This window comes from Triturus cristatus, chromosome 3_1 (assembly GCF_964204655.1).
Source record: "Triturus cristatus chromosome 3_1, aTriCri1.1, whole genome shotgun sequence".
Taxonomy (NCBI): domain Eukaryota; kingdom Metazoa; phylum Chordata; class Amphibia; order Caudata; family Salamandridae; genus Triturus; species Triturus cristatus.
Genome location: NC_140583.1, coordinates 1123966410 through 1123993960, shown reverse-complemented (window position 1 = coordinate 1123993960; position 27551 = coordinate 1123966410). Strand labels below are relative to the sequence as shown.

General features: G+C 47.9%; 1 protein-coding gene across 3 annotated transcripts in view; it reads right to left on the bottom strand.

Annotated features, from left to right (window-relative positions):
- The window catches only part of LOC146861611 (glycophorin-C-like), a 319954-nt gene extending 317061 nt beyond the window's left edge, over window positions 1-2893 (bottom strand). Inside the window, exon 1 of one of the 3 annotated variants that reach the window (XM_085645995.1) lies at window positions 2612-2893. In XM_085645995.1, coding sequence (XP_085502121.1) covers window positions 2612-2651 — 40 coding nt within the window. In that variant the 5' untranslated portion in view covers window positions 2652-2893. The remainder of the gene's footprint in view (window positions 1-2611) is intronic. The other 2 variants (XM_085645993.1, XM_085645994.1) reach the window with 2 other exon arrangements.
- Between the last annotated feature and the right edge of the window lie 24658 nt (window positions 2894-27551).

Genomic DNA, 27551 nt, shown 5'->3' with positions numbered 1-27551 from the left:
GCAGCGCCTACACAGGAGAGGAACCCACTGAAGAGGATGGGCGCAGCAAGTATCCGACACTGGCGGCCATGGATGCAGAGCAACACCCAGTGGCGCCAAGAAGCCACCACATCAAGTGATCCTGATACTAGGAGCAACGCTACACTGAAGAGGTACCACGACGGTACGAAGAGTAGCACGCACCAGCGCCTGACAAGGCAGCGGACACAGGTAGTCACACGACGTGACGCACCTCGTGAAGCCGACCAGCCAAAAATGGTCGCACCACAAAGGCCCAGCCGACCTGCCAAACGGTCGCACCACAAAGGTCAAGCCGACCAGCAGAAAATGGTCGCACCACAAAGGCCCAGCCGACCTGCCAAACGGTCGCACCACAAAGGTCAAGCCGACCAGCCAAAATGGTCGCACCACAAAGGTCAAGCCGACCAGCCAGATGGTCGCACCACAGAAGCCGACTCGTCAGGAGTTGCACACGGAGGTGACCGACGCACGGGTCAAGGAAGCTACAAAGCAAGAGGTCTGACGACAAGACCGAAGATTTCCTGCCAGTGATCGGCAGCGCGGACCGTCAAGTGGTCCAAGAAGCTCAAGATGAACCAAAGCAACTGGTGAAAGGGAGAAGACCGAAGCGGACCATGAGCATGGCCCCACGAACTTCAACCGACGTAACTGGTGACAAGGTGAAGATGAAGAGAAGGTCACGACCCTAACTCGGAATGCTGAGGAAGATGAAGAGAGTGTTCTCGGACGAGGACAAGACCAGGGGGAACACGTGCAGAGTGCGCGCGCTGCATGGAGAAGCCTGGCCAGATAAGAGAACAGGAACGGTCCAGAGTAGGTCGTGAAGCGAAGAGATGAAGAGACCAGGGTGGCACGTCCGCCACTACGAAGAAAGAAGAAATCGCAGTGGCACGTTTGCCACGACAAGAAAAGAAGAAGGTAGATATCGGAGTGGCACGTTTGCCACCAAAAGAAAGGGGAAAGGAAGAGATCTGAGTGGCACGGTTGCCACTGCAACAAAAGAAGAAGTCAGAGTGACATGACATCCGCACGGAGAAAGAAATAGAGGAAAGAGAGAAGAGTGTGGCAAGTCTACTCGCACCTCAAAGACAAGGAAGGTGACAAGCGTCAGAACACGGTGCGCAAGTCCTGAAGAACACCCGTGGCACGGAGAAAGACCATCTGTTTGATGATGCTTTCAGCGCACCTGGGATCTGCAGGGGTGAGCAGGCCGGACTATTCGAAACACCCACCTTTGGGGTCACACGGACACTGGACAACGCCAGCCGTGGTGACCCAGGGGCAGAGGCCTCAGGGATGCCAGTGAGAGAGCGTCCCCGCGACGAGAGATGGTCATCAGCCGCCCTCCAGCAAAGGTCCCAGGAGGATGAAGACATTGTGTGCGAAGACAGGAGCCAACAGCTACCCTCCAGGCACGACTGCAGAACCCGAGGTGAGACTTGTCGTCTCCTCTGCACCCACACGGATCGGCGTGCGAGTAACACGACACAGTACACCCAGCTCAGGACGAGCCAGAGGGCCTCAGGGATATCCCGTGGCAGGGGAACACCTGCGAGAGAGGCATCCTGGTGAGAGGGGTGTCTTGCAACCAATCCGTCTTTTGCAAAACAGAACACACGCCACAGATAAAGGAAAGGACTGGACGAGAAGATGAACGGCAACATCTAGCGGTGAACCACAAGAACTCGACTGCGTTTGTCGCCAAGAAAGTAAAAGCGAAGGAAAGACTGTGAGAACGACTTCAAGGCAGAGCCGTCAAACAGACTAGATCCATCGAGCACCCATGACTGGTGCCACAGTGAACTGGTGATCGTCTGCGACAGGAAGAGCATCGTCCGCGACAGGAAGAACATCTTCTGCGACTCCAAGCAGCTGAAGCGTGAGCGATTCTGCAGAAGTTTGGTCACTGTATTACAACTGTGTATATCTTTCTTTCTCCCCCAGGTTGAACTTTGACGTTGGGTTTTGTGATTAAAAATTGGGAGGGATGTAGTGTCCAAGCATGGACACGTTCTAGTGCTCCGACCTGCTGTATTACACTGTACACCCACCCACCACAGACGTCACTGTGTCAGGTGACGCTGTCAATAAAAGGGGCCGAGCGCACGTGCTCGAGGCCATTCCCACTATCCCCAACTATGTGTCCTGTGTCCTCCTTCACCTAGCATGTGGGCCTAGGGCCCATCATTACACTATTCACTGACTATCACATTTAATGAAAATCATCACGATTCAGTAATCCTACTAATTCCTCATTGATTTTTAACTAGGCCTATTCTAAAGGCCTGCACTGTAGCGCCGCGCGGGCTATCTTATTTGTGTGCGCTTTACAGGCATCACCATACCTAACAGTAACATTAAAAAAACGCCGAACTGGAAAACTACGCATACGACATTTCACTTTTAGAGGTAAACTGCTCATAATTCCACAGGAACATAAACAGCCACTGGTCCTGTACATAAGCAGAAAAACGTCTAGTCGCTCTCACCAGATGACCTTTAGCAAGCTTTGACCTAGAGGCGCTTCAGATGCTGTCTCGGCATTAAGTGCCATGGCCAGACAATAAGCTGTGCACAGTCGGTTACTCACACGGGCTGGTGTCCACATCACTGCCGTTTGCAGAGGCCATGTTTGCCCCCTTCCTGCGGGAATCTCTTGCGCGAGCTGACAGTCACGCCACGCACGGTAACCGAGGGAGAAAAGGTGTAGAAAGGGAAGCAGTACTGCCCCGGTTTGGGGTGGTCGTCCTCCGTTTTCCCTCCGCTCGTCTGTCTCTCTCCTCGGCCCTACATAACCGTGAGTGTAAACACAGCTCCTGTCCTCTCCCGTTAGGAGGTGGGGCTTTGCTTCCCAGACAGCTGCACACCGAGTTTAACTTTTTGCAGCTGCGTTGAACTTTATGGTGCAGTATTTTCGGTTTTCCCTCAAGACAGAGTCCCAACCTCCACGTATGTCAGAATTCAGGAGTTTTGTTTTGGCAAGTCGCCATCTGCCAAATAATATTTCCAAAAGTTCAGTCAGCCAGGCACACCCACGCTTTAAAAATATGTATGTTAGCTATGTGTTTCACAGTAAGAAAACAGCATAATATATTTGACTGTTTCTACTTTCTGCCTGCAATTAGCTCAGTACTCAGTTCCGTTGGCAAATACAGGTTGAACGTTCGAAAATCTAGCAGAAGGCGACCCCCTTTATTAAGGCCAACAGCTGGCATGAAGGCATATCTCGTCAGGTACAGCCTAGACCCCCTCCTCCCTTATCACTACTAAGACAGTAACACGCCTAGCACAAGGAATTTTTGGATTAGGGAGTCGTAAAGCCCCCGGCCGTATTTATTAACATAAAATTAAATCAACAATTTCAATTATAATATTTAAACAATACGCAGAAAACCATTACATTGATTACTTGGATAGGTACAGATGTAATTTTCCTAACCTTAACATATCTCTAATACAAATATAAAGCGAGGCTGCTGTCCTTAAGGGGCAGGCTGTGGGAGCGGCGAGCAAAGAGGTAGACTCTGCCGCTCCCCAGCCTTTTATTCAAAACCTATTCAGGCCATGCCGGATCTAACCGGCCTAGCCTCGATGTGACGTGTGCCCCGAAAGTGATTACAAACACCTCCGGGGCACACCCCCACAACCTAGCGACCAGCCATTGGTGGGGCGCGCCTGTCGCATCAGCCTTGCGCGCGACAGGCCCGCCCCTGTGTGGTCGTCGGGGCCGGCAGGACCGCCATACATGCGGCGTGTCCGATGCCGGCCCCGCCTTCCTATTCTGACAGTACTGTAAAAAATTAGGACAAAGGGTCAAAAATGCAGGACACAATGACTAGATTTAGGGACACATCTGAGAAGGCCATACTCTGCTCTTTTATCTGTGCGTTTCTTACTATATTTTTATATTTAACTATGTATGTATTCACTGTGCTCTGTATGTGACTGTCTTTAGGCGTGTTACATCCAAGCTATACAGTATGCTTTGTTCAGTACCAACTCGACGCCCTTGAGCACAGTGTCAAGGACAAAACCCCTATCAGATTCTACCCAATCTTTCTTGGAGAGAAAGTAACAGTGACATTTTAATTATGTTGCTAAAAATATTAAATACCTACCGCAAAAAGGTTTGGATCATTAAAGTAAGTAACTCTTTCACCTTACGCTAGTTAAGACTAGTTGAACTCTAATACCTGGCTCACCTCGCTCTCCAAACCTAAAAGAAAACAATGAACAAGCATTGGCATAGCCAATAGGTCTCGCCTTTGGGACCTTATAAGTGTTTAGCCATGCAACAGTTGCGTAACTAAACACTTATAAGGTCCCAAAAGCGAGACCTATTGGCTATGCCAAGCAGCCGTGTGGCCGAGAAAGTGATCGCGATTGCGATCAAACATCAAAGCGAAAGTGAAAGTAATCGCAGTAAAGCGCGGCGCGTTCACCAGCACACATGCACTGTAGCTCTAGGCTGGCCTGGTAGCACTTTTTGGAGCCCTCTCAATAAGTCTCGCCAGACCAGCGCATGAGCTGGGTCAGGCGAGACCTAAAAAAAGAAAAGGAGTGCAGTCAGAATTTGAAAAATCTCACATTTACTCCACGATACTGTGACCATGGATGTACCAAATTGTGCACCACCGCATGCTGCACTGTGCAGCATAACCACTGTGCAGCAAAACCCGACTTAGGGCATAATGTACCACACCGACCAACAATGCCTTGTCCCCATGTGCTAATTGATGTAATCTCAGAACCCCCTACTTCTAACTTCTTTCCACTCATCCATGCACACTTACATCACACGACCAGTCCTGTTTTTTGCAAAAAGTATCTCCTCCTTTATTAAAAATTGTCACTTGTATATTCATATAACAATAAAATAGAATTTAAAACACCTATATACACACTAAACCACTGGGATTACTTACTATATGTGAACTAAATGCTTATAGACAATCCATTGATCAAAATATATTGTAACGTAGTGTTTTAAAGACTTGTACACTAGTCCAATGATTTTTGTTGTAAATCTCCATACACACATTGCAATTAATACATAATAAACAAATCCCATATGAGCAATTTTTGGAAATTAATGCATATATCAAAACCAATAGAGTAAAAGCAAGTTGTCGACGCAGCGTTTCGGTGGACTTGTCTCGATTTACACCATCTTCTTCAGGACAAGCTTTATTTAAAGGCTCCTCTCCCATCAAATTTCACACCATCTACCACCCTCCTGGTGATCGCACCCTCTTCTTAGAAGAAATGACTCGAAGGATTTCTTCTTGGGCGACTTCAACATTCACTGGAACAATGCTGAAGATTCCACAGGACGCAATCTGACTAACATTTGTGAAATTAACGATCTATACCAACTTTGCAACGAACCGACCCATATCAAAATCGCCACTCTAGATGCGATTATCACCAAAAACGATCTTGTCTCACTTTGATCTGTCACACCCATTGAGTGGTCAGACCACCATCTCATACTGTTTAATATAGAGATCTACCTCAGACCCCAAATAACTCCCACAAAACACTACAAGAGGGGGGGACAGGGAGCGTTTAAGAAAAAAGATAGATCCAGTACCGTTGCCCCCAAGAACTCACATGTAATCACTGGTTCGTAACTGTTCCTAAACAAAGAACCATAACCAACTTGGTAACGTAAAAGAGAAAAAAGGAAGGAAAATGGTCTCTATCTGTGGTTACCAATTGCTGAAGGTGGGGGAATTGGTCCTATAGAAATTAGTGCCCTCACACACTCTTGCGAGTGTCATGCTTCATCATCGAGCGTTGCTCCTTGTGATGTTGGCGCTGCTGTCCTCCAAGGGCCCCGCGAGAGGTCTCTTTGTCGTAGATCTTTTAGGAGACACTGCAGTTGTGAATGTGGGTGTGTGGGCCTAAAAGGGGTTAGTGCAAGTGTATTACAATTACACCAACGGTACCCTGAGGTCAATTTTATTCGTAGATTCGGGAGGTAAGAGTAAAAGAATTATACAGGGGAAATGGAGCACCTCTAATAACAAATATCGTAGAGGTCAGTGTATTACTCTGCTGCTCTCAGTGCCCGTGTGTGTTTGTGAGTGTGAAAATTGGTCAACATGTTTCGCGCTAGGAAATAGGTACTGTTGGAAACGGCCCTTTTTGCAGGGTTATCCCCAAACTTTTTGCTTCTTCCTCCTTTATTTTTTCTGACCCGTGGTTGTTGGCAATAGGACCCTGGGCACTTTACCACTGCTAATCAGTGCTAAAGTGCATATGCTCTCTGTATAAATTGTTATATTGATTGGTTATCCATGATTGGTATATTTGTTTCACCTGTTAGCCCCTAGTAAAGTGCACTGCGTGTGCCAGGGCTGGTGATTCAAATGCTACTAGTGGGCTGCAGCACTGATTGTGCCACCCACAGGAGTAGCGCTAAAATGATGTCTTAGGCCTGCTTGCAGTGCCTATGTGCAGTCCAGGACTGCCATGTCGACCTGGCCAGTGCACCCACTGACCAGGCCTTATCCTTCCCTTTCTGTACATGTCAGGCATCCCTATGGTGGCCCTAGGTACCCCCCTGGGCTGGGTGCAGTGTACCTGAAAGGTAGGGCATGTACTGAGGTGTGTAACATGCCCTGGTAGTGAATTACAGCCATTTTCGTTGTTCACTGCTGAGAGGCTATCTTGCCCATAGGATAGAATGGGGAAGGCTGTTTACATGCCTATCTTCCCATAAGGGCAAGATAGAAAATCCAAGTTTGGTATCTCTGTGTTCAGAATTTAATTATACATCTTTTTAGCAAGATGGTTTTTAAATTCACTGGGTGAGAATAGCACTTTTTAGAAAGTAGCTATTCTCCTGTTTAACCTTCCTGTGTGCCTGTGTGCTGGTTGGCTGAAGGGTGTCATGTGATGGGCTAGGTGGCTCCAGGAGCCTGGATGAGTCAGCAGCAGGATGAATAGGGAGATCTGCTTTAGATGGGTGGGAGGAGTAGTCCCTGGGTTTGAATAGGGCTGCCCCTGCCAGCACAAAGCTGGCTCCACCCCCTGCTGGCCAGGCTGAGGACTCTGCCTCTGCTGGCACAAAGAAGGCTCCACCTCCTGCTGAGCGTCTAACGACCCTGCCCCTCACTCTGAAAGGAACCAGGTGCTCCAGAGCAGAGCACACCCAGGAACCGGTTTGAGCAGGGGAATCCCCCCACTGAAACAAAGAGAGACAAAGGCTTGGAGGGGTATAAGAAGAGGACCCCAGACACCTAAACTTTAGATCACTTTGGAACTAAGAAGAAACCTCTGCCAAGGAGAAAGCTGAAAAGGACTGAAGATGAGAAGACTGCCTGCTTGCTGTTTTGCTTTGCTGCCAAGGAGAGGGGAAGGACTTTGCTGTGTCCCCTTCTTTTGATTCTGATCTCCAAGGGCCTGAGAAGAGCTGGCTCCCTGTTAAGAAGTCCCAGGAACAAAAGGACTTTACCACCAGCTCCCCTGGAACTCTGCTGAGAGAGTTCTGACCTGCCTTGGAGTGCTTGCCCAGCCTTGGGGCCTCAGGAGGTCGTTTTGCTGTGTTTGGGAGCTGGGAAGCAGAAGCGTGAACAAGAGTGACTGGTACCCAACGCATCATCCGATTGCGTGTCGCAAGACGAGAGTGCGAGGAAAATTTCACCGCGGCACCATCGCAACACGCAGGGTCCCCGCATCGCCGAGTGCGTCGAGCATCGTCCCGGTGCGAGAAGATTCCTGACGCTGCGAGGGTCGTCGCAGAACCAGTTTGCGGGCCGCACCACTGCCGGTGCGTGAAAAGTCTCCAGTCGCTGCGTGCGTCGACGCAGAGTCCCGTTCCGTGGCGCATCGAGAGTTGCGGCGCCGGAAGGCAACGCTGCGCCACGCATCGCACCACATCGAATAGTGTCGCATCGAACCTGTGCGTGAAGCTTCCCCCCAAGAAACCTACGCAACGAAAGCCAAAGGTATCGCATCCTCCCCCTACAGATCGGAGCCGGCGCATCCACCTCTGCTGCGTGAAGCAGGGCTGCTGCAAAGCCTCCCCAGGATCTCAGGAGTATCGCATTGCCTTTGCCATCTTCCTTGTTATAGCTTTTGGGAACCTTATCGCAACTACAGGTACTGTTGGGCACGAGAGTGTCGCATTTTGTGCATTGAGAGTCACATTGTGCAGGACACTGATTTTGACATCCTGGAGTACTTTCTGCAAACTCTTGCACTATTTTTAAAGTAACCTTTTTAATTGTATGTTGGTTTGTCTGTAGTATTTGGTCTTGTGAATTTTTTAGTAAAGATACCTTATTTTTCTAAAACTGGTGTGGAGTAAATCTGTGGTGTTTTCACTGTGTTACTGTGAGTGTTGGTACAAATACTTTACACATTGCCTTTGATAGCCTAGACTGCTCAGGCCAAGCTACCTAGAGGGTGAGCAGGGGTTATCTTAACAGTGTATCCCCCTTTCCCTGACTAGAAGCAAGGGTCCCTACTTGGACAGTGGTACCTACCCTGCCAACTAGAGACCCCCAGATCTAACAGGTCCCTAATGGATCCTGGTGCACTTCGTCAGGACCGTGCGGTGTAAAATCAGGAGTAAAAATAGGAGCAGGAAAAAGACACCCTATCTTCCTATGATACCTCTATTAAGGTGTACGTGCGTCATTGGGCTCATAGTAACATCTAAATGGTGTTCCTGTTATTACCCCTTCACAAAGAATGGAGTGCCTCCTCGGCAAATCCCCGCAGTCTCGAGGGGGGATATAAGTAAGCCCCTTCGTTATGGCCAAATACCTGCCCTGCCGTGGACAGCAGCACCACCCCCACGAGGAGCAACACCCGATGATGAAGCATGATACTCGCAAGAGTGTGTGAGGGAACTAATTTCTAAAGGAGAAACTCCCCCACCTTCAGCAATTGGGAACCACACCCAAATAACCCCCTCCGACAGACCCAGGCACTGGGCCAGGAACTTAAATGACAGAAATGAGACCAGGATCTGTGCCCAACTACAGCACCATCCTCACGCTCACACAGTTGATGACCTCACTGCCCACTACAACGCTGCGGTATCTGCTGTTCTGAAACAAATGGCACCACTCAAACTGAAGCAGTCTAGATCTGTCCAATCTAAATCTTGGTTCAACTCAGATCTTAACAAACAGAGGAGACAACTCAGACAGTCAGAAAGGTTATGGAGACAAAACCCCTCTATACTGACCCTCTCACTCCTAAGAATGGCACAGCTTTCCTACAAGAAACATATCTTCAGAGAAAAAGCCACTCTCTTTCGCAACCAACTTGACCGCGCTAAGAACAGACCCAGAGAGCTCTTCAACATTATTAAACAGCAAACTACCATTTCCTCCCCACACAAAACAAAAGCCACCACTGAACGCTGTGAAGAAATTGCCAACTTCTTTACTGATAAAGTTGCAAAAATTGAACAGTCCCTCATCCAAGTCACAAATCTGACATCCCTACCAACTTTCCCCTCAGCCACACTCCCTTACATGGCAGAACCCCCTCCTGATGTAACCAAGGACCGCATCACCTCTATAAAAACTAATTTCAACCTTGATCTCCTTCAACTGAAAAATAAAGCGAATTGGTCCAATTTTGAACCTATGACTGAAAGTGAAGTGTTCAATATAATTGCGAAGTTGAAGCCCACATCCCACACTTCGGATCCTATGCCTTCCACAATAGTTCAAAACCTCAACCATATCATTGCCCCATTCTTGACTAAAATCATCAACTCATCTCTCTCCTCAGGCTGTGTTCTTGACTGCCTCCAACTAGGCCAAATCACACCCATACTCAAAAAACCAGATGCCAACCCCAATGACTTCAATAACCTCAGACCTATCACCAACCTTCCCTTTCTAGCCAAAACATTGGAGAAGTGCGTCCTACAACAACTAAACCAGCACATAAAAGAATTAAACCTCCATGACACCTTCCAATCGGGGTTCAGAAAAGGCTGTAGCACTGAAACTGCTATGCTCAATATTTCAGTTGACATTCGTAGGTCCATGGATGAAGGTTATGCATGCCTCCTAATCCTACTTGACCTATTGGCTGCCTTCGATACCATAAATCACCATGCTTTACTTGAGACAATCAGGAACCGTACTGGGATCAATGGCACAGTCCTAAGATGGTTCACATCTTATCTGCAACATTGCTTGCAACAAATAAAAATCCACAACTGTCTCTCAAAACCAATAATAGTTCCTCATGGTGTACCCCAAGGCTCAACTCTATCCCCAGCCCTTTTCAATCTCTTCATGGAACCCCTTACGGTTACCCTTAACCAAGCAGGGGCCAAATATCACCTATATGCTGATGAAACTCAACTCTATTACAAAATTAAATCACCCAGTGACATCCTACATCTGAATACCACACTAATTAAGATACAAACTTGGCTTAATATCAACCACTTAAAGCTTAACCCCAACAAAACTGAACTACTACTTTTCTCCCCAAAAAAGAACCTGCTACCAATTCAAGTATAAGACACACAATTGATGGACGGAATGCAGAACCAATCAAAACATTCACCCCCAGTCAAGAGATCTGGGTTAAATCCAACATTCTTTTGCTCACCATGCCACCCCAGTTTAGACCTGGCCATATGCAAATCAGTCTTGGCCCTGTGCCTCATGGGAAAAGTCTAGCCTTAACTGCCAAGCCAGGCCCTCCCTGGACCGGAAACAAGTATCCTAGGACTGGTTTCGGGGTTTCACCCCTCTTCAGCCAGGGTAGGTGAATCCAGTGGCACAGTGAGCCCGGGTCCCACATCTGGGCATACCCGGCGCACTTAGGGTGAGAAAGCAAAAGACACACAATTGATGGAGGGAATGCAGAACCAATAAAAACATTCACCCCCAGTCAAGAGATCTGGGTTAAATGCATCATTCTTTTGCTCACCAAGCCACCCCAGTTTAGACCTGGCCATATGCAAATCAGTCTTGTCCCTGTGCAAATCAGTCTTGGCCCTGTGCCTCATGGGAACAATCCAGCCCGAACTGCCAAGCCAGGTCCTCCCTGGACCGGAAACAAGCATCCTAGGACCGATTTCGGGGTTTCACCACCAAAAAATTGATGGGTTTAGGCCCAGATCTCTGTACTGGGGTGAATGTATGACATTGTTCTGCATTTTGTCCATCAATTGTTGCTCTTGTATTTGTCACCCCGAGTGGGACAGGTATGCCCAGACGTGGGTCCTGTGCTCTCCATGCCACTAGAGTCAAGCTATCCTGGCTAAAGAGGGGTGAAACCCAGAAACCGGTCCTAGGATGCTTGTTTCCAGTCCAGGGAGGACCTTGCATGGCAGTTCAGGCTGGACTGTTCCCATTGGGCACAGGGTCAAGACTGATTTGCATATGGCTGGGTTCAAACAGGAATGGCATGGTGAGCAAAAAAAATTTGATTTAGGCCCAGATCTCTGTACTGGGGTGAATGTATGTACTGCATTTTGTCCATCAATTGTTGTTGTTGCAGCAATCCAAGTATGGCTCAAGAATTTGGATGCTCTAAACTGTCCTCTAACATTGTCCAACACCGTTAAGTCCTTAGGTATCACCTTGGACAGAAACATGTCATTAAAAGCTCTCATCAACAACTCAGCCAAAGGAGCACTCCTCACACTAAAACACCTCAAGAAAATCCCACCTTTCATTCCCCCTGAAGATTTTAAGACAGTAGTGCAATCACTTGTCCTCTCAAAACTGGATTATTGTAACGCCATCTTCACAGGAACTCCGAAAACTCACATGGCCTCTGTTAGACCTGGCATCATTGGCGTGAGTCTCCCTTCCATTTTGTCGGATTGCCTCCTCTGTTTTTTTATATGTTTTTGCTGGTTATATGCTTTGGACACTGTGCCACTGCTACTCAGTGCCACATTGCAAGTGCTCCCTATGTTAAATTGATGTATTGATTAGTGACTCCATTATTTGGTTATTTGATTTACTTGTCAGACCCTAGTACAGTGCACCATGTGTGCTCAGGGCTTGTAAATCAAATGCTGCTGGTGGGCTTGCAGCACTGGTTGTGCAACCCACAGAAGCAGCTTGTAAAGTGTGTCTCAGGTCTGCCATTGCAGAACCTATGTGCAGTCTGGTACTGCCATGCTGACTGACCAAGTGCACCCACTTGCCAGTCCCTAAACCTTCCCTTTTTTCATATCAGACACCCCTATGGTAGGCCCAAGGGCAGGGTGCATTGTGAGTATAAGGTAGGACATACCCTGGTGTGTGTAGCATGTCCTTATAGTGAATTACAGCCATTTTCGTTTTTCACTATTGCAAGGCTACCTGTTCTCCATAGGCCAGAATGGGCACTTAGATTATTACATTTTATAATCCTAACTGACTCAGGGAACATGGTAGGTATTCAAATTTAGTATGCCTGAACTCAGAATGATAAAATACATCTTTTAGTAAAGTTGGTTTTAACATTCTGTGTTTGAAAATACCACTTGTAGAAAGTAGGTATTTTCTTGTCTAACTATCCAAATCCTGCCTCTGCTAGGTTGTGTATTCCTTGTCTGGAGTTTGAGTGACAGGGCTGGGGGATTCCAGGGGGGAGGGTGAGTCAGCACAGGGCTGAATAGGAAGATCTGCATGTACATGGGTGGGAGGAGTTGCACCTGGGACCTGAATAGGGCTGTGCCTTCCCTCCACAATGCTGGCTCCACCTCCTGTGGTGTGTCTGATGTCTCTGCCCTGCACTCTGAAAGGAAAGAAGGAGTCAGGTAAACAAAGTACTCCAGGACTGACCAGAACTGGTTTGGACTAGGCAAAGGCCTCTATGCCTTCAGAGAACAAAGAGAAAAGTAGTATAAAAATGGGAACCCAGTCCCCAAGACTGTAGATCACTTCTGGAACAACAAGAAGAAACCTCTGCCAAGGAGAAGAACCAAAGGAAGTTGTGGGAGTTGGACTGCCTTCCTGCCAGTGTGCAGTGTTGCTGGGTTGGCCTACAGTGGTTTCTTCAGTGCCAAGGAGAGGAGAAGGAACTTTGTGTGTACTTCATCATCTTGCAGAATATTTCTCCAAGGGCTTGAACTTGTGCTTGCCTCCTGCTGAAGTCTCAGGGACAACAGACTTCACCACCAGCTCCCCTCTGAATTTCCTTGCTGGGAATCCTATCTGCAGAAGCCTGCGTGTCGCTGGGAGCTGGAAGCGTGCCACAACGAGAAGAAGTGTGTCACCACCGCAGCTGTAGTCATCGCATCGCCGGAGAAGCATGACGCCGCCGCATCTCCCAGAAGTGTGACTTTGTTGCAGCTGTCTGCTGTTGCATCACCAGAGAAGCGCGTCGCAACCGTTAGGGTTGCCGTTGCATCATCAGAGAAGCGTGTTGCAGGGCCTGTCGCGGCTCTAAAGTACAGAGTCACCGCAAGGCTGCCAGGGCGTGTCGCATCGTCTCAACATCGTCGCATCAAGGGTGCCATCTTATCGCATCGCACCGGATTGTCGCATCGCGGCACCATCTTGCTGCATTGCAACTGGGCTGCAGTACAAGAATCTACGCATCACCTCCTCTCCGGTAAGGATCAAGACGCATCCCCTACTCTGCGCAAGCATTCAGGCACGACGCATCGTCTCCCCGAAGCAAGGAACCAACGCATCTCCAACGCTGTGAGCCTTTTGCTTATTTTGCGTTACGCATCCAGGTACTTTTGTGAGAACTGTGTTGCATTTACCAACAACATGAACTAAGCTAATTCTATCATCTTGAAGCCAATTTTAAATGCAGTATTGTGGATTTTTGTCGTTTGTGGTCTTGTGTTAAGTTTATATAAAGAACACTTATTTTTATAAAACCCGTGTGGTGTCCATCTGTAGTGTTTTCACTCTATTACTGTATGTGTTCACAAATGCTTAACACACTGCCTCTGAGATAAGCCTGTCTGCTCTTGCCAAGCTACTAAGGGGGTGAGCAGGGGTTATCCAGTAGTGTAATCCCCTTTCCCTGACTTAGAAGCAAGGGTCCCTATTTGGTCAAAGGTACCTACCTTTGCCAACTAGAGATCCCCAGTTCTAACAGCCTCCTTAAGTTCAGTTCTCAACATGGAAGCCCGGCTAATAACAGGTTGCAATCGGTTTGAGCACATCACACCAGCCCTCAAGAGCCTCAATTGGCTCTCAATTGAAGGAAGATGTTTCTGCAAGATCGCCTGCATCACCCACAACGCCCTTCACACACATAATCCCAACTACCTGGAGAACAAACTTTCTAAAGCTGGTAGAGCCAGATATCTAAGGAGCTCCAACGCACTTCTTCTCATACCTCCCAAACTGAAAAAGAAATCCTCCCAGACACATTCTTTCTCTGGAAATGCTCCCACAATATGGAACTCACTCCCTAGTGACCTTCACTGCAACCCCTTATTTTCCTGTTTCAAATGGGGCTTTAAACACCTACTGCTCAACAAATACTTTAACACACACCCTAACTGAGCTATGTTCCCAAAACTCACACCCACTCTGCCTTGACCAGATGTAACGGTTAAATTAGTGTATCAGCGGTCCACTATGTCTTGTACAGTTTTTAGCTAAAGCGGTTTCTATGTCCGAATACTGTAACTACCGCTGCTGCCGAACGATTTTCTTTGTCTGTTTTTTTTGTGCATGTACTTCAAACTAATGATCTCACATTATATGTAAATCGCTCTGATACCTTCGGGTCTAGCTAGCGCAATAAAAAAAATATAAATAAATAAATAAATAAATGCAAAAACAATCACTTTCATTATATAAATGAAGATATATAAAACACATCAGAAAATCCTTACAGTAGGACCACCTCAATGTAAAAAAAACAGGGAAATACAAAAACTCACAATCAGTCCTATACATCAAGCCTTAAAATGGCACACTCTTACATTGATCAAGTTGTCATAAAACCCCTCAAGACACAGTTTATATTACATTCTCAATATACTGTATTCCAGGTATGTACCCAGAATGTTTTATCTATTGTACCACACACATAGTACAGTCACCACTACCCAGAGAACAGTGCATCACCACTTCCTGCTACGCGCCCCTACTGCCTAGTCTTTGCTAGTTGTTAGTGTAGTGTTACAGCAGAGGGCCTACCCATAGTAGTAATTTGCCTCTCTCATGCATGGCTCAGCGTTTTTGAGAGGGCTGTCCCAGAAAAGGTTGTTATTAAATGGCAATAGATAGGTAGGTTGTACGAGTGCAAACAGGCTGCCCTGAGCTGCTATCTCCAGAGCAAGGGATATTAAGCTATGTCCTCAGTGGCAAATGATGCCCCCCTCTGTAGAATGATATACAGGGGCCCGATTCTCCTGCATCTCAGACATTCATTGACCATGGCCCGTATAGGACTGAAGAGTTGTGGGCTTCTGAATGGGTGGGTCCCCTGTACCGCAGGGGCTTTTTTACCCCCCTGTAGCTCCTGTTGTAAAGTGTGAAAATACAACCATATAGAGGGAAGCATTGAAATGTACTATGAAAAACGTCCTTCTGTTCAGAAGGGTAGTCATATTTGTGTGACAGGAAGAGTAGACATGGGACTTTTAAGGCTTTGTACCAGGTACCAAACTAGACTGCAGGTTTCTATCCATGATTGTAATTTCAGTCAACAAGCAAAATGTTTGGAATTTTCTTACATGATATTCCACAGAGAACAATGATACTCTTCAGGTGTGATAGTGCTATGTGAAATTGGGGTACTGGTGGGTTACATGGTGGGGAGACCTGTAGCTTTGGTAAACAGAATTTGTGCTCATATACTGTAGAATATGACATTGTACTCAGAGCTTTGACATAGTTTTCATCAAACATCCCTGTAGATATTGCCCAAGTTGGATAGGCATATTTGTACCTTGCAAGTCAAAGGAGCACATCTTGGCAGGGTCAACCCCACCTTTAATTTTTTTTCACAAAAAAAATCTGTGGGGTTGAGTTGAATTATATTGACTTGTAAGCAGTTATCGGTGGGTGTGCCAGATAAAGGGCAAGTGGGATGCAATGCATTATCTTCCACTCTGACATTTTGGTGACAACACAGATAATTATTTGGGATGGGCATGTTCCATGCATGTCTTTGGGCATGTTCTCCTGCCTTGAGTGCTCAACTGTTTGCTTATCTGGTATCTTGCTTTTTTATTTCAATCCTGGCTTGTCCCTCACATGGTAGATCCTGGACCTCTACTATGACCTGGAGGAGTGCACCAAGCATGCCGTCATAGCTGTGGACTACTCTCCCTGTCCTTGGTACAGCACATAGACCAGTGTTGCCAACACACTATGGTTAGGAGAAATCATTACTTTGACCAGACCTTTCTATCTAGGTTACTCGGGATAAGGCCTACTGGCCCACATGTGTAAAAAGTGAAGCTTCTGTGTGTATGATCAAACCCTTGAACTGATACCCAGAGTGAGTGATAAGTATGTTTGTATGTGTAGCAGGTGTAGCACATGCATGGCATGTGAGTAAGCTGGAGCAATGGAGGGCAAATTATCCTTTCTGGAAGCCCTTATCCCCGACTAGCACATGATGGATAACAAAGACTATGCTCTCAGACAGAGGAAGTGTATTGCTCACTGTTGTGTAGCTGGAGGTAGAAGACCCAGGCACTGAGGTAAGGGAAGCGGGGACAATTCTGTCTAAAGATATTATATAAGGCCTTTTGGTTAGCAAGGTACTGCTCAATATTCGTCCTGAGTACTGCAATTTGTTGGATGGTAAAGGTGAAGGGCATAATTGCAGGCTCTGTTGTCAAAGGTAAAGTCTCTAGAAGGAGCTTGACTTTTTGTCTTTCTCTGATTACTCATCCATTTGGGTTTAGTAGAACTATGTACAGAAAGTGCACACCTCTTTGTGCTTCTATTGTGTGTGCTCCAGGATTGACTCAACCCCTCTGCTACCTAGTGTGAGGAGCATCACTCTACACATACGCAATGTCTGGATGTTAGAAATGGGGGTCTCTAGTTGGCAGAGGTGGGTACCTTTGTAAAATAGGGACCCTTGCTTCTAGTCAGGGTAAGGGGGATACACTCCTAAAATAACACCTTCTCACTCCCTTGGTAGCTTGGCACGAGCAGACAGGCTTATCTCAGAGGCAGTGTGTAAAGCATTTGTGCACACATACAGTAATACAGTGAACACACTACAAATGGACACCACACCAGTTTAGAAAAATAAGTAATCTTTATCTAAACCAAAACAAGACCAAATGACAACAATCCACAATACAGTATGTAAAAAATATCCTTAAAAATAGGTTATTCAATCAAATCAGGTTCTAACAACAAATAACTCCACCTGGAGTCACAACGATGTCATGACAGATGAAAATCTCAAAGTACAGCACCGACCCAGATGTGCGCAGCATGGGGCCCGGAGTCAAGCAGACACACAAAGAGCAGTACCTTGAAATTGATGAAAGCAAAGACAGTGCACGGCGCCGGGGAGGTGATGCTTCGTTCGTGCCTACGGCGTCGGTTCCTTAGGATGCCAGGGGAGGTGATGCTCTGTTCCTTACTGCAGCGCAGAGGAGATGAGACGTTGGTTTCTAACTGTGTCGGGGAGGTGACATCACAAATGGCGACGAGGCATCGTTTCCTTACGGCAGTGTGATATCAATGGATTCGAGAGTCACCCACGTCGATGAAGCACCGCATCCGTGAAGTCGGGGCTGCGGTGTGAGTAGGGACGGTATGTCCTGGACGTCACAAACAGTGTCCTCGGCTCTGGTGCAGGGAGTGGCCTCGTGGACGGCTTCGGAGTGGATGTGGCACGGCGTCAGCAGGCCTACGATGCAAGTCGGGGCAGTGCGTCGTGCTCTTCACGAGTGATGCCCACTGCTTTGGTGAAGGTTACGATGTCGCTCGCTGGTGTCGGTGTTGCAATTTCCTTCCGTGGCAGCTGAAACAGCAGTTACAGATGCAGAGAGACAGAAGGGATGAATTCTTTGTGAACCCGAGACATCAGAACAGGAGGCAAGCTCAGTTTCAAGCCCTTGGAGATCTTTTTTTCAAGCAAGTGACAAAGCACATAGCAAAGTCCTTTTTCTCCTTTCCTTGTCAGAAAGCAGCCACTGCAGGCCAACCCCAGACAGCAAACAGCACAGGGGCAGTATTCCTCCTCAGCTTATCCGGCTCTTCTCCTTAGCAACGGTTCCTCTTGATTTCCCAGAAGTGATCTAAAAGTTTGGACTCTGGGCCCCTCTTTTATACACAAAAATCCTTTGTTCTCTGAAGGCAGAGAGTGTCTGTACCCAGCCAAAACCAGTTATTTCCTCACTGGTGCAGCTTCCTGGAAGGAGGTGGAGACAGCATTGTTGAAGGCAGAGCAGGCCCTTGCAGGTGAAAGGAAATGTACTCCCCTTCCTCTAAATGCAGCCCAGGTCTATTCAGCCCAGCCCTGACTCATCAGACTCCTGGAGCCACTGCCCCTCTCCATCCCCTGTCATCCCAAAAGCCAGACTAGCAATGGGCAAACCTAGCAGAGGTGCACTGGATGGTTAGGCAAGAAAATACCTACTTTCTAAAAGTGGTATTTTCAAACACAGGATGTAAAAATCACCCTCACTAAAAGATGCATTTTTACATTCTGAGTTCAGGTATACTAAACTTTATTTTTCTACCTTGTTCCCATGGTCAGTTGTGTTTATAAGGTGTTATAAACAAACTCCACATTCTATCCTATAGGAACAGATAGCCTTGCAATAGGGAAAAATGAAATTGTCACTATCAGGACATGCCACGCACATCAGGGCATGTCCTACCTTTCACGTACAATGCACTCTGCCCACAGGGGTACCCTGGGCCTACCTTAGGGATGACTGATATGTAGAGAAATTATGCCCACCTGATCCACAGTCTTGACCCCTCTGGTGGAGCCACATCACAAAGAAATTCACTGCTGGATGTACAACCTCATCTACACAGCACCTGGGACTGCTGCTGCTGCAGTAATGCATGGCGGGGCAGAATGCCAAATGCAGCCAGTGCCTGGCTTAGTTGAACACTAATGAACTTGACGATTCTCCACAGTTCACATTGAGTGCACCAGAGAATCTTCCCAGTAAAGGGTAGCATTGAAAACAACTCGGGAGATATTGCCTTTCACAAGGAGGGTTACAAAGTTACCCACAGTGCACTACTTAGTGCATTTGAGCTCAAGGTACCAAACTAATGCAGCTGAGCCTGATTCACTCTATTCCTGCTTACTCCACACAGGGGAACCCAGAAACCTGGAGAATGCCTGGGATGTACAGTGGGAGTCTGGCAGGTGTTACTGCTACCTGAGATCAGGATCACTGATTTGTGTGAGTTCAGTGAAGTGTGTAGTATTTAGTACAACCGTTTGATTAAACAATTAATATTTTTGCCAGGATAAGTGCTGAGTTAGACATCAACTTCATTACGTCTGTTGGTACATTTTTCAGCGTTGCACTGTCCCCCTGTTAATCCTCTGACTGCTGCCCTTGCTTCTTTGTCAAGTAGGAAGGTGTTGTTTGCAGAGCTATAGTGGGGTTGCCCTGGGATAATATTGCTAAATGATCTCAACCTCAATGACTGAGGCCCTGTAGCTCCTGCCTGCCCTGTGGCATCCAGAATGGGGTCTGACAACAGGGTTGTCAGGCAAGCTGTATTTTAATCCTGCAATGGCAGTCACTGTATATTCATAGTTGGGCTGGGGTAACAGATACTCAGACAGGAGCCAGTCACAAATGCAACTTTCGTTCTGTATATAGGGGTTTCAGGGTCTGTAACATTTGCCCTAGCCAAGGCAGTATAGAAGTCACATCCATTGTGTGCTTTGAGAAGCCATAAAAGCCTGAGAAAAAACAGATTTATCACAGTAGCTCATGACAAGAGACTAAGTGTACAATAACTACATATGCAGAAACAAGCCAGAGCGGATGATGTGAGAGACAGTTGCACATCATGTGGATGTGAAGTACCAATAATTTGCTTATGGTCTAACAGCACCAAGAATGCCAGTATGCAGCATATGAGTGTGCACAAGGAGCTCTACATCTATCTTTGAAATGTGCATCCAGATCATCAGACAGAGATAAATAAAGAGCAGATTCAAGTCGAGATCAACTTGGAGACACACGCAAACTGATGAAAAGGGTTGTTGCTAAGAACTGGGCGAATAAGGAAGAGGAGACCAAGGTGGAGGATTGCTTAAGGTCAAATAAGTTGGTCTTGACAGTGTATCAGAAAGTATTACCTACCTGGAGAGTTTTCTCAGCAGAAAGGGCAGGTACACAAGTTGCAGAAGGACACCACACATCCTGGAAAACTCTGGAGGCACACTGGTACATTGATGGTGCTTACAAAGTGTGGGTAGGAGCTAGTCCTCTTGGAAGGTTGGGCCCTGGGCAATTGTTGATTTTGCCCATGTCTTTAGTCTTAGGTTCTGCAGTCGAGCCAAGGCCGAACCAGTGGTCCGACTCATCCCAAGGAGTCAAAAGATGAGCAGACACAAATCCTCTTGGAGGCAGGCAATATCACCCCCTCCAGCCTGTTAACAACACCCTAGCCAAGTCAGGAAAACAACTCTGCTAGAAAGCTCCACTTCTAAAACATGTAGCCTTGGCCCTCTAAACATGTAAACACAGAGGCTAGAGAGCCTCTGTAAGGGCCTCTGCCCCCAATGTGCCTCTTCATCAGGCTTTGTCCACATTCCCCAATTGAAAATGTCCTGACCTGGCTTGCTGAAGCCCCTTTTGCATAAGCACTACCTTCCTGGTTTCACAGCTACACAATGCTCACACACTTACCTATGACTTACAAAAATCTCACTGACAAAACTATGCCTGTAGAGGGAAAAGTGCTAACAGAATGCCTTACCCAGCAAACTTTCACCAAAGCATTCATACACCTTTCCTCCACTATGCTTTGACACCCAGTGTAGGAGAGTGGAATCTGACTAATGGTTGCCCCCAACTTTTTGCCTGGTATTTGAGTGGTTTTTGACTAGTCTGGCTGGGATCCTGCTATCCAGGACCCCAGCCTATCTGCTTTCTCCCTAAAACTGATGTGAGTACTCTAGGTACAAACCTAATTGGATGCTGGGCATGCCCTACCAGTCCCTTGTAGATGGTACCCTAGGTACCCAGGGCATGGGTCCCCCAGTAGGCCTACCAGGGCTGCAGCACTTATTGTGCCACCCTGGGACAGCCATACAAACTGACACCACCAGACCACTACTGTAGTCTGGGTAAGGTGGTGCTAGCATCCCTTACAGGGATATAGGTACCCTATATCCCACCCCATTACAACACATGTACTCTCATAGGTCACCCCTATAGCAGGACTTGCTAATCCTACAGGGCAGGGTGCTGAGGTATGTGTGAGGGGGGACCCCTACATGAGTAGGGCCTCTCTGCAACCTTCGTAAAATCGTTACTGGGTTGTTTGTAGTGTAACCATACCATATACTCTTAACCGCATTATAAGTCTATCGCGATACCGCGATAACTTGAGAATGGCTACACAGAACCATATCGTGTTTGGTGTCGAACATGTAGGAATCATACCCCCAGTCCAGCCATGGGCATGAGGGTACGATTCCCCCTTGCTAGAAGGGCGATATGGGAAAAGCGGTAGAATTTAGACACCAATTTAAAAGTGCACAAGTTTCACAAAATGGCTACTGCCCGCCACCTACACGACCCTGGCTGGCTGTTGCTGGGGAAAACCCCAGCCTCGCCAGCTGGACAATAGGGCTCCTGTGGCAGGGAGGTGCTAGCATCTCCCCAGACAGGATAATGTGGATTGGAACAGGGTGGGTGCACCAAATGTCCTTTCAGAGTTGCACGTAGGCAGCTGCAGAGACCTAATTCTGCATACACCGCTTGGAACCGGTTTAGGGGCATCCTGCCCCTCGCCCAGGCGGGAAACACACAAAGGGGAGAGGGTGTAGCCACCCTTTCCCGCCTCACCACTCATTGGTGGACACTACTCTGGAAACTCCCCTAATCTTGGGGATAAAGGTGAATAACGTGGCCCCAGAGCCTCAGATTAATCTTGAACTTTACAGTCTTGACCTTCGACTTGCTGCTGCCCAGCTGACGGAAGAAATCTCCCTTGGGATAAAGGAGTTATCCCCCTGCTTGGCAGGCACCTGAAACACTGCAAGTGACCCGGTTGGAACTTCGCTGCTCCGACAGACTTCGACGACTTCCAGCACCCTTGAGGTGGGTTTTCAGCACATCCCAGAGGCCAGTGAGTGTGCTCGATGAGTTTGGGCACCGTGGACCACGTGGGTGCCGAGATCCCCAATACCCCAGGACACCGGCCACCTCTTGCGTAGCACACGACCCTGACCAGTGGGGTAGTTGTGCTTTGGCCCGTTTTTGAGCCAACCACTCTACAGCAATTGTGCCAAAGACCAGCGCCCTAGCCCCCTCCGGTGGCCCGTGGGTGCCCTTTTATGCACACCAAATTGCCGCCTCCCATGGTCCTTTGTCTCTCAACTTGTGGGCCCTAGTGGAGGTCTATTTCAATGAACAAGAGTTCCCCTGGTTGCTCCAGGCCTGCTCTACAGTCTTTCCAAAGGAGACCTCTCCCAGACCTCGTGGGTCTGCACTGTAGCTGATTTGTTTATTCTTCGTGGGTTGCGGTTGCCAAGGCTTAGTGGATCCAATCCGGACACTAACACTGCAGCGACCCTCATCCAACATGGGACAGTCACCGTCCGGAAGCTGGCCTTCCTTGAAGCCTCCCGGAGCCCGTGGCTGCAGATCCAAGCAACAGCACCTCTCACCTGAAGCACCTGACATCGAAGGGCTCCTTGCTTTGAGCCTCCTGGTCACTGTGCCGTGACCCAGACTCTGTCCCCTCTGCTTTCAGGTTCTTCTCTACAATCTTCACATCTTTGATCTTCACGGCATCATCGACGCTTTTGGCTAGCAGCACTTTTGAACATTTTCCTATAGAAAATCAGCCCGCGACCCGACACCAGAATCGACCTATGCACCCGGCTTCCCTGGGGCAGGTAACAGTGGTACCTCGGTACTCTCGTGGTAGTGGGCTCCTCAAAAGCTTAAGTCTAAAGTTTTAACTTTGTACTCCTGCTAGAAGTGACTTTAATCTGTATAATTTAAACCGCGACATTCTCCATAGGCTAACATTGAGATCCCGATAGCAGCTCTTTGCACTGCACGCGTCTCCCGTGGGTCCCCTTCCTCATAACTGTGGGTGGATTCTAAAGGGGCAAGCAATCCTGAATGCCCTAGGCATTGCCTGTAGAATTGTCGTGGTTCTTATACCACTTTTTTGATATATGGTTTGGTCCCCCCCGGGGCCCATTGATTTCTGTGCTGTTTATTGTGTTTATAAATGCTTGTTTGAAGTGTAACATTGCCACTAGTCACATAAAGCGACTGTGGTATTCTGTCTAGAATAAATACATATATTTTATATATATACCTGTGTGGGCTACTCTTTCATTTGGTTATTCAAGAGGTTATTATGGTAAAACAATAAGCTTAACAGTCCTTCAAGACTTAGCCTGAAGGCTGCTCTCCACAGCTACCACTAGGATAGCTTTCTTTAAAGGTTATCTTAAACCTATCATCAATAAGAGTCGAATTGGACTGTGCAAGGTGTCCCTATAACTAGGAACAGCATATGCCAGGCCAACTTCTCACTTTGGTGTGCAGCGGTTGGATTCAAGCTTGCCATTGTTTTACCAAATAACAAATTGAATTCCTAAAGTGAAAGCCACTTGGTACCAAAGGTACATATAAATTCAAGCTAGAATACAATAAGTTCTACTGAACTTAGGAGTTGTGTGTAGAGGGTTTAGCACACCTTGACTACAACTCAAGAAAGGGTTCAGTAGGCCACACTTAGTGTATGTAGATACACCACTATCACTACACTAAAAATGTCTTTAGGTTCAGGTGGCCCTAAGGCTCTGAAAGGACCCCAAAGGGTCCCAGTCGACAAGTATGATCATCTCTCCTTTGCTGATCTCTGGGAGATGTGCACCCTTAGGAAACTTAAGACAAACAAAGGTGCCAATACCCAACGTCTCAGGGAAATCCTGCTCATAGCAGACTTTATGCAGACTTTAGGGTCTGGTGGGGTAGACAGGTTGGGTGGGCATCCATCAGAAGAGGACCCTCCAAGAGAGGACTCTGATGAGGACCAGGAAGAGGATTAAGATCCTGACCTGGAAGAAACAAACCACTCACAACATGGAGGTGATGGCCCAGGAGGCACTCCCTCCATCCCTAAAGGGAGAGTGGTGGATCCAAGAAGGAACAGATCCCCCTCAGTGGGATCCAACCATTCTGGGAGATCCAAAGGGACCTCTGCCTCTTCTCAGAGAAGAGAATCCTCTCATGAGAGGAAATGCAGACTGATCAAATTTGAGCAGGCTAAGCTACAGCTTAAGAGAGAACAGTTAGCATTGGACAGGGAAGCCCTGGAGCTTCAGAAAGCTTCAAGAAAGTGGGGTCTAGAGACCCCTGGTGGCAGTGATGAGACCCCTAGAGTTAGAGAGAAAGTCCCTGACAATAGGAACATCCACAAGATTGTGCTCCCCTATAAGACAGGGGATGATATCCACAAATGGATCTCTGCTCTTGAGAGGGCCTGTAAAGTACAAAGGGTCCCAGTAGAGCAGTGGGCAGCAATCCTGTGGCTCTCCTTTGCAGACAAAGGTAGAGACAAGCTCCTCTCTGTAAGAGAAGAGGATGCTGATGATTACTATATCTTGAGAGATGCTTTAATAGATGGGTTTGTCTTAACCACTGATCAATACAGACTTAAGTTCAGAGACACCCAAAAAGCACAGGATCAAGATTGGGTAGACTTTGCTGATTGTGCTACCAAGGCATTGGAAGGTTGGTTAAATGGCAGTAAAGTTAATGATTATAAAGGATTGTACAATCTCATAATGAGGGAGCAGATTCTTAATAATTGTCATAACCAGCTCTTACACCAGCACCTGGTGGACTCTGATCTGACCTCTCTCCAAGAATTGGGAAAGAAGGCAGACAAATGTGTCAGAACCAGGATCAGGCCCAAGAACCAAGGTGGTGACCAGAAGAAAGATTCTACCAAGCCCAAAGAGAAAGGTGGGGATAACAAAACAGAAAAGTCCCCTGAAGAGCCACAAAAACCCAGTGCTGGGGGTGGGTCCCAAAATCCTTCCTCTTCTAAAAAGATACCATATTGCCATGTGTGTCAGAAACCTGGCCACTGGAAAACTGACTCCAGTTGTCCAAAGAATGGCAATAAAGAAAATGTTCCTCCAGTTGCAGCACCAACACCTCCTGTTGCTACTAGTAGTAATCCCCCAGGTGGTGGGAGTGCACCCAAAAACTTAGTTGGGTTTTCTTGGGGAACGCAGGTGGACTCTGGCCTTACCAGGTCCCCTGTACAAGCAACTCTAGTCTGTGATGGTGGCATGGGGTTTGCCAACTTTACCATGAGCCCCAGTATCCTGGGCAGGTACAAACAAGAGCCCATGATCAATGGTCAGAAGGCTGTGGCCTATAAGGACACAGGGGCCAGTGTCACCATGGTGACCAAGAGGCTAGTGCCCCTAGACCAATGTAGATGGAATCAGGACAGACCATCCCATGGCAGTGGTAAATCTCAGCTGGGGAGGGGTCACTGGCCCAAAGAGAGTGGCAGTGTCCCCAAACTTGCCTGTAGATTGTCTCCTGGGGAATGATCTGGAAATCTCAGCCTGGGCTGAGATTGACCACAAGGCCCATTTGAAAATGGTAGGAATCCCCGAGAGAGTGGATGAGACCCTGAGGGCCTCACCTCCACCCCAGGAGAAAGTAAAAATAGTGGAGCCTGAAACTATGGATCACTCTACCCAAACAGAGAGCATAGGGGAAGAGGAACAGTCCTCCCCCCACCAGACTAAAGGTAAGGGTCAAGTTTCTCAGGGAACTGATCCTGCCCCTTGTGAAGTAACTGCCCCAGAAGTGGACAGGCCTGGCCTGGCCACCTCTCTGATGGCAGGGGAACCTTCCAAGGGGGTACCCAGACTGGAGCAGGTATCCTGCCCCTCTCTACCCTGCCTCAGTCAGCCCAGGGCTGCAGAGGTCAGGGAGGTCAGTGGACCCTTAATGGGCCCCTGCCCAGAGGAACCCCCTCATCAGCAGATTAGGGACACCCAGCAGAGTAGTTCTAGCCAGGTGAATATTCCTCTACAAACTGAGGGATCCCCCTTACCCCTAGGTACAGGTACCCCTCAAATGGATGTTGTTGGACTCAGGGAAACCTGGGGCATAGTTGCCCCAAACCTTCCAGTACCCTCCACTATTACAGCCAAAGGGATCCAACCCGCAGCTGCAGGCAGCCAGAGGTTGACCCTTAGGGCCAAATATGACACAGTCATGGGCAGAAAGGCTTCCATGGTGACCAGTGACTTGAGGAGGTTGAGACCAACCCAAATAGGGCCTCACTTCCAGACTCAGACACCCCACCAGCCCACCTCTGACCCAAAAACCAATACAGGTAATTTCCCTAGACTTTGGAGAAACTCTAGAACTCCTTGGGGTAGAATTTCCCAAGTGGACCATGAGACAGGGAGCAACCATGCTAGTGCAGGTTCTTCCTTATATGGCCACTCAGGAAATAAAGGCTTATCTGGACAAGGTTAGCCTTATCTCCTTTCGTTGGGGGGGGGGGGGGGGTTATGTAGGAGAGTGGAATCTGACTAATGGTTGCCCCCAACTTTTTGCCTGGTATTTGAGTGGTTTTTGACTAGTCTGGCTGGGATCCTGCTATCCAGGACCCCAGCCTATCTGCTTTCTCCCTAAAACTGATGTGAGTACTCTAGGTACAAACCTAATAGGATGCTGGGCATGCTCTACCAGTCCCTTGTAGATGGTACCCTAGGTACCCAGGGCATGGGTCCCCCAGTAGGCCTACCAGGGCTGCAGCACTTATTGTGCCACCCTGGGACAGCCATACAAACTGACACCACCAGACCACTACTGTAGTCTGGGTAAGGTGGTGCTAGCACCCCTTACAGGGATATAGGTACCCCATATCCCACCCCATTACAACACATGTACTCTCATAGGTCACCCCTATAGCAGGCCTTGCTAATCCTGCAGGGCAGGGTGCTGAGGTATGTGTGAGGGGTGAGGGGGGACTCCTACAGGAGTAGGGCCTCTCTGCAACCTTCGTAAAATCGTTACTGGGTTGTTTGTAGTGTAGCCATACCATATACTCTTAACCGCATTATAAGTCTATCGCGATACCGCAATAACTTGAGAATGGCTACACAGAACCATATCGTGTTTGGTGTCGAACATGTAGGAATCATACCCCCAGTCCAGCCATGGGCATGAGGGTACGATTCCCCCTTGCTAGAAGGGCGATATGGGAAAAGCGGTAGAATTTAGACACCAATTTAAAAGTGCACAAGTTTCACAAAATGGCTACTGCCCGCCACCTACACGACCCTGGCTGGCTGTTGCTGGGGAAAACCCCAGCCTCGCCAGCGGCAGGGAGGTGCTAGCATCTCCCCAGACAGGATAATGTGGATTGGAACAG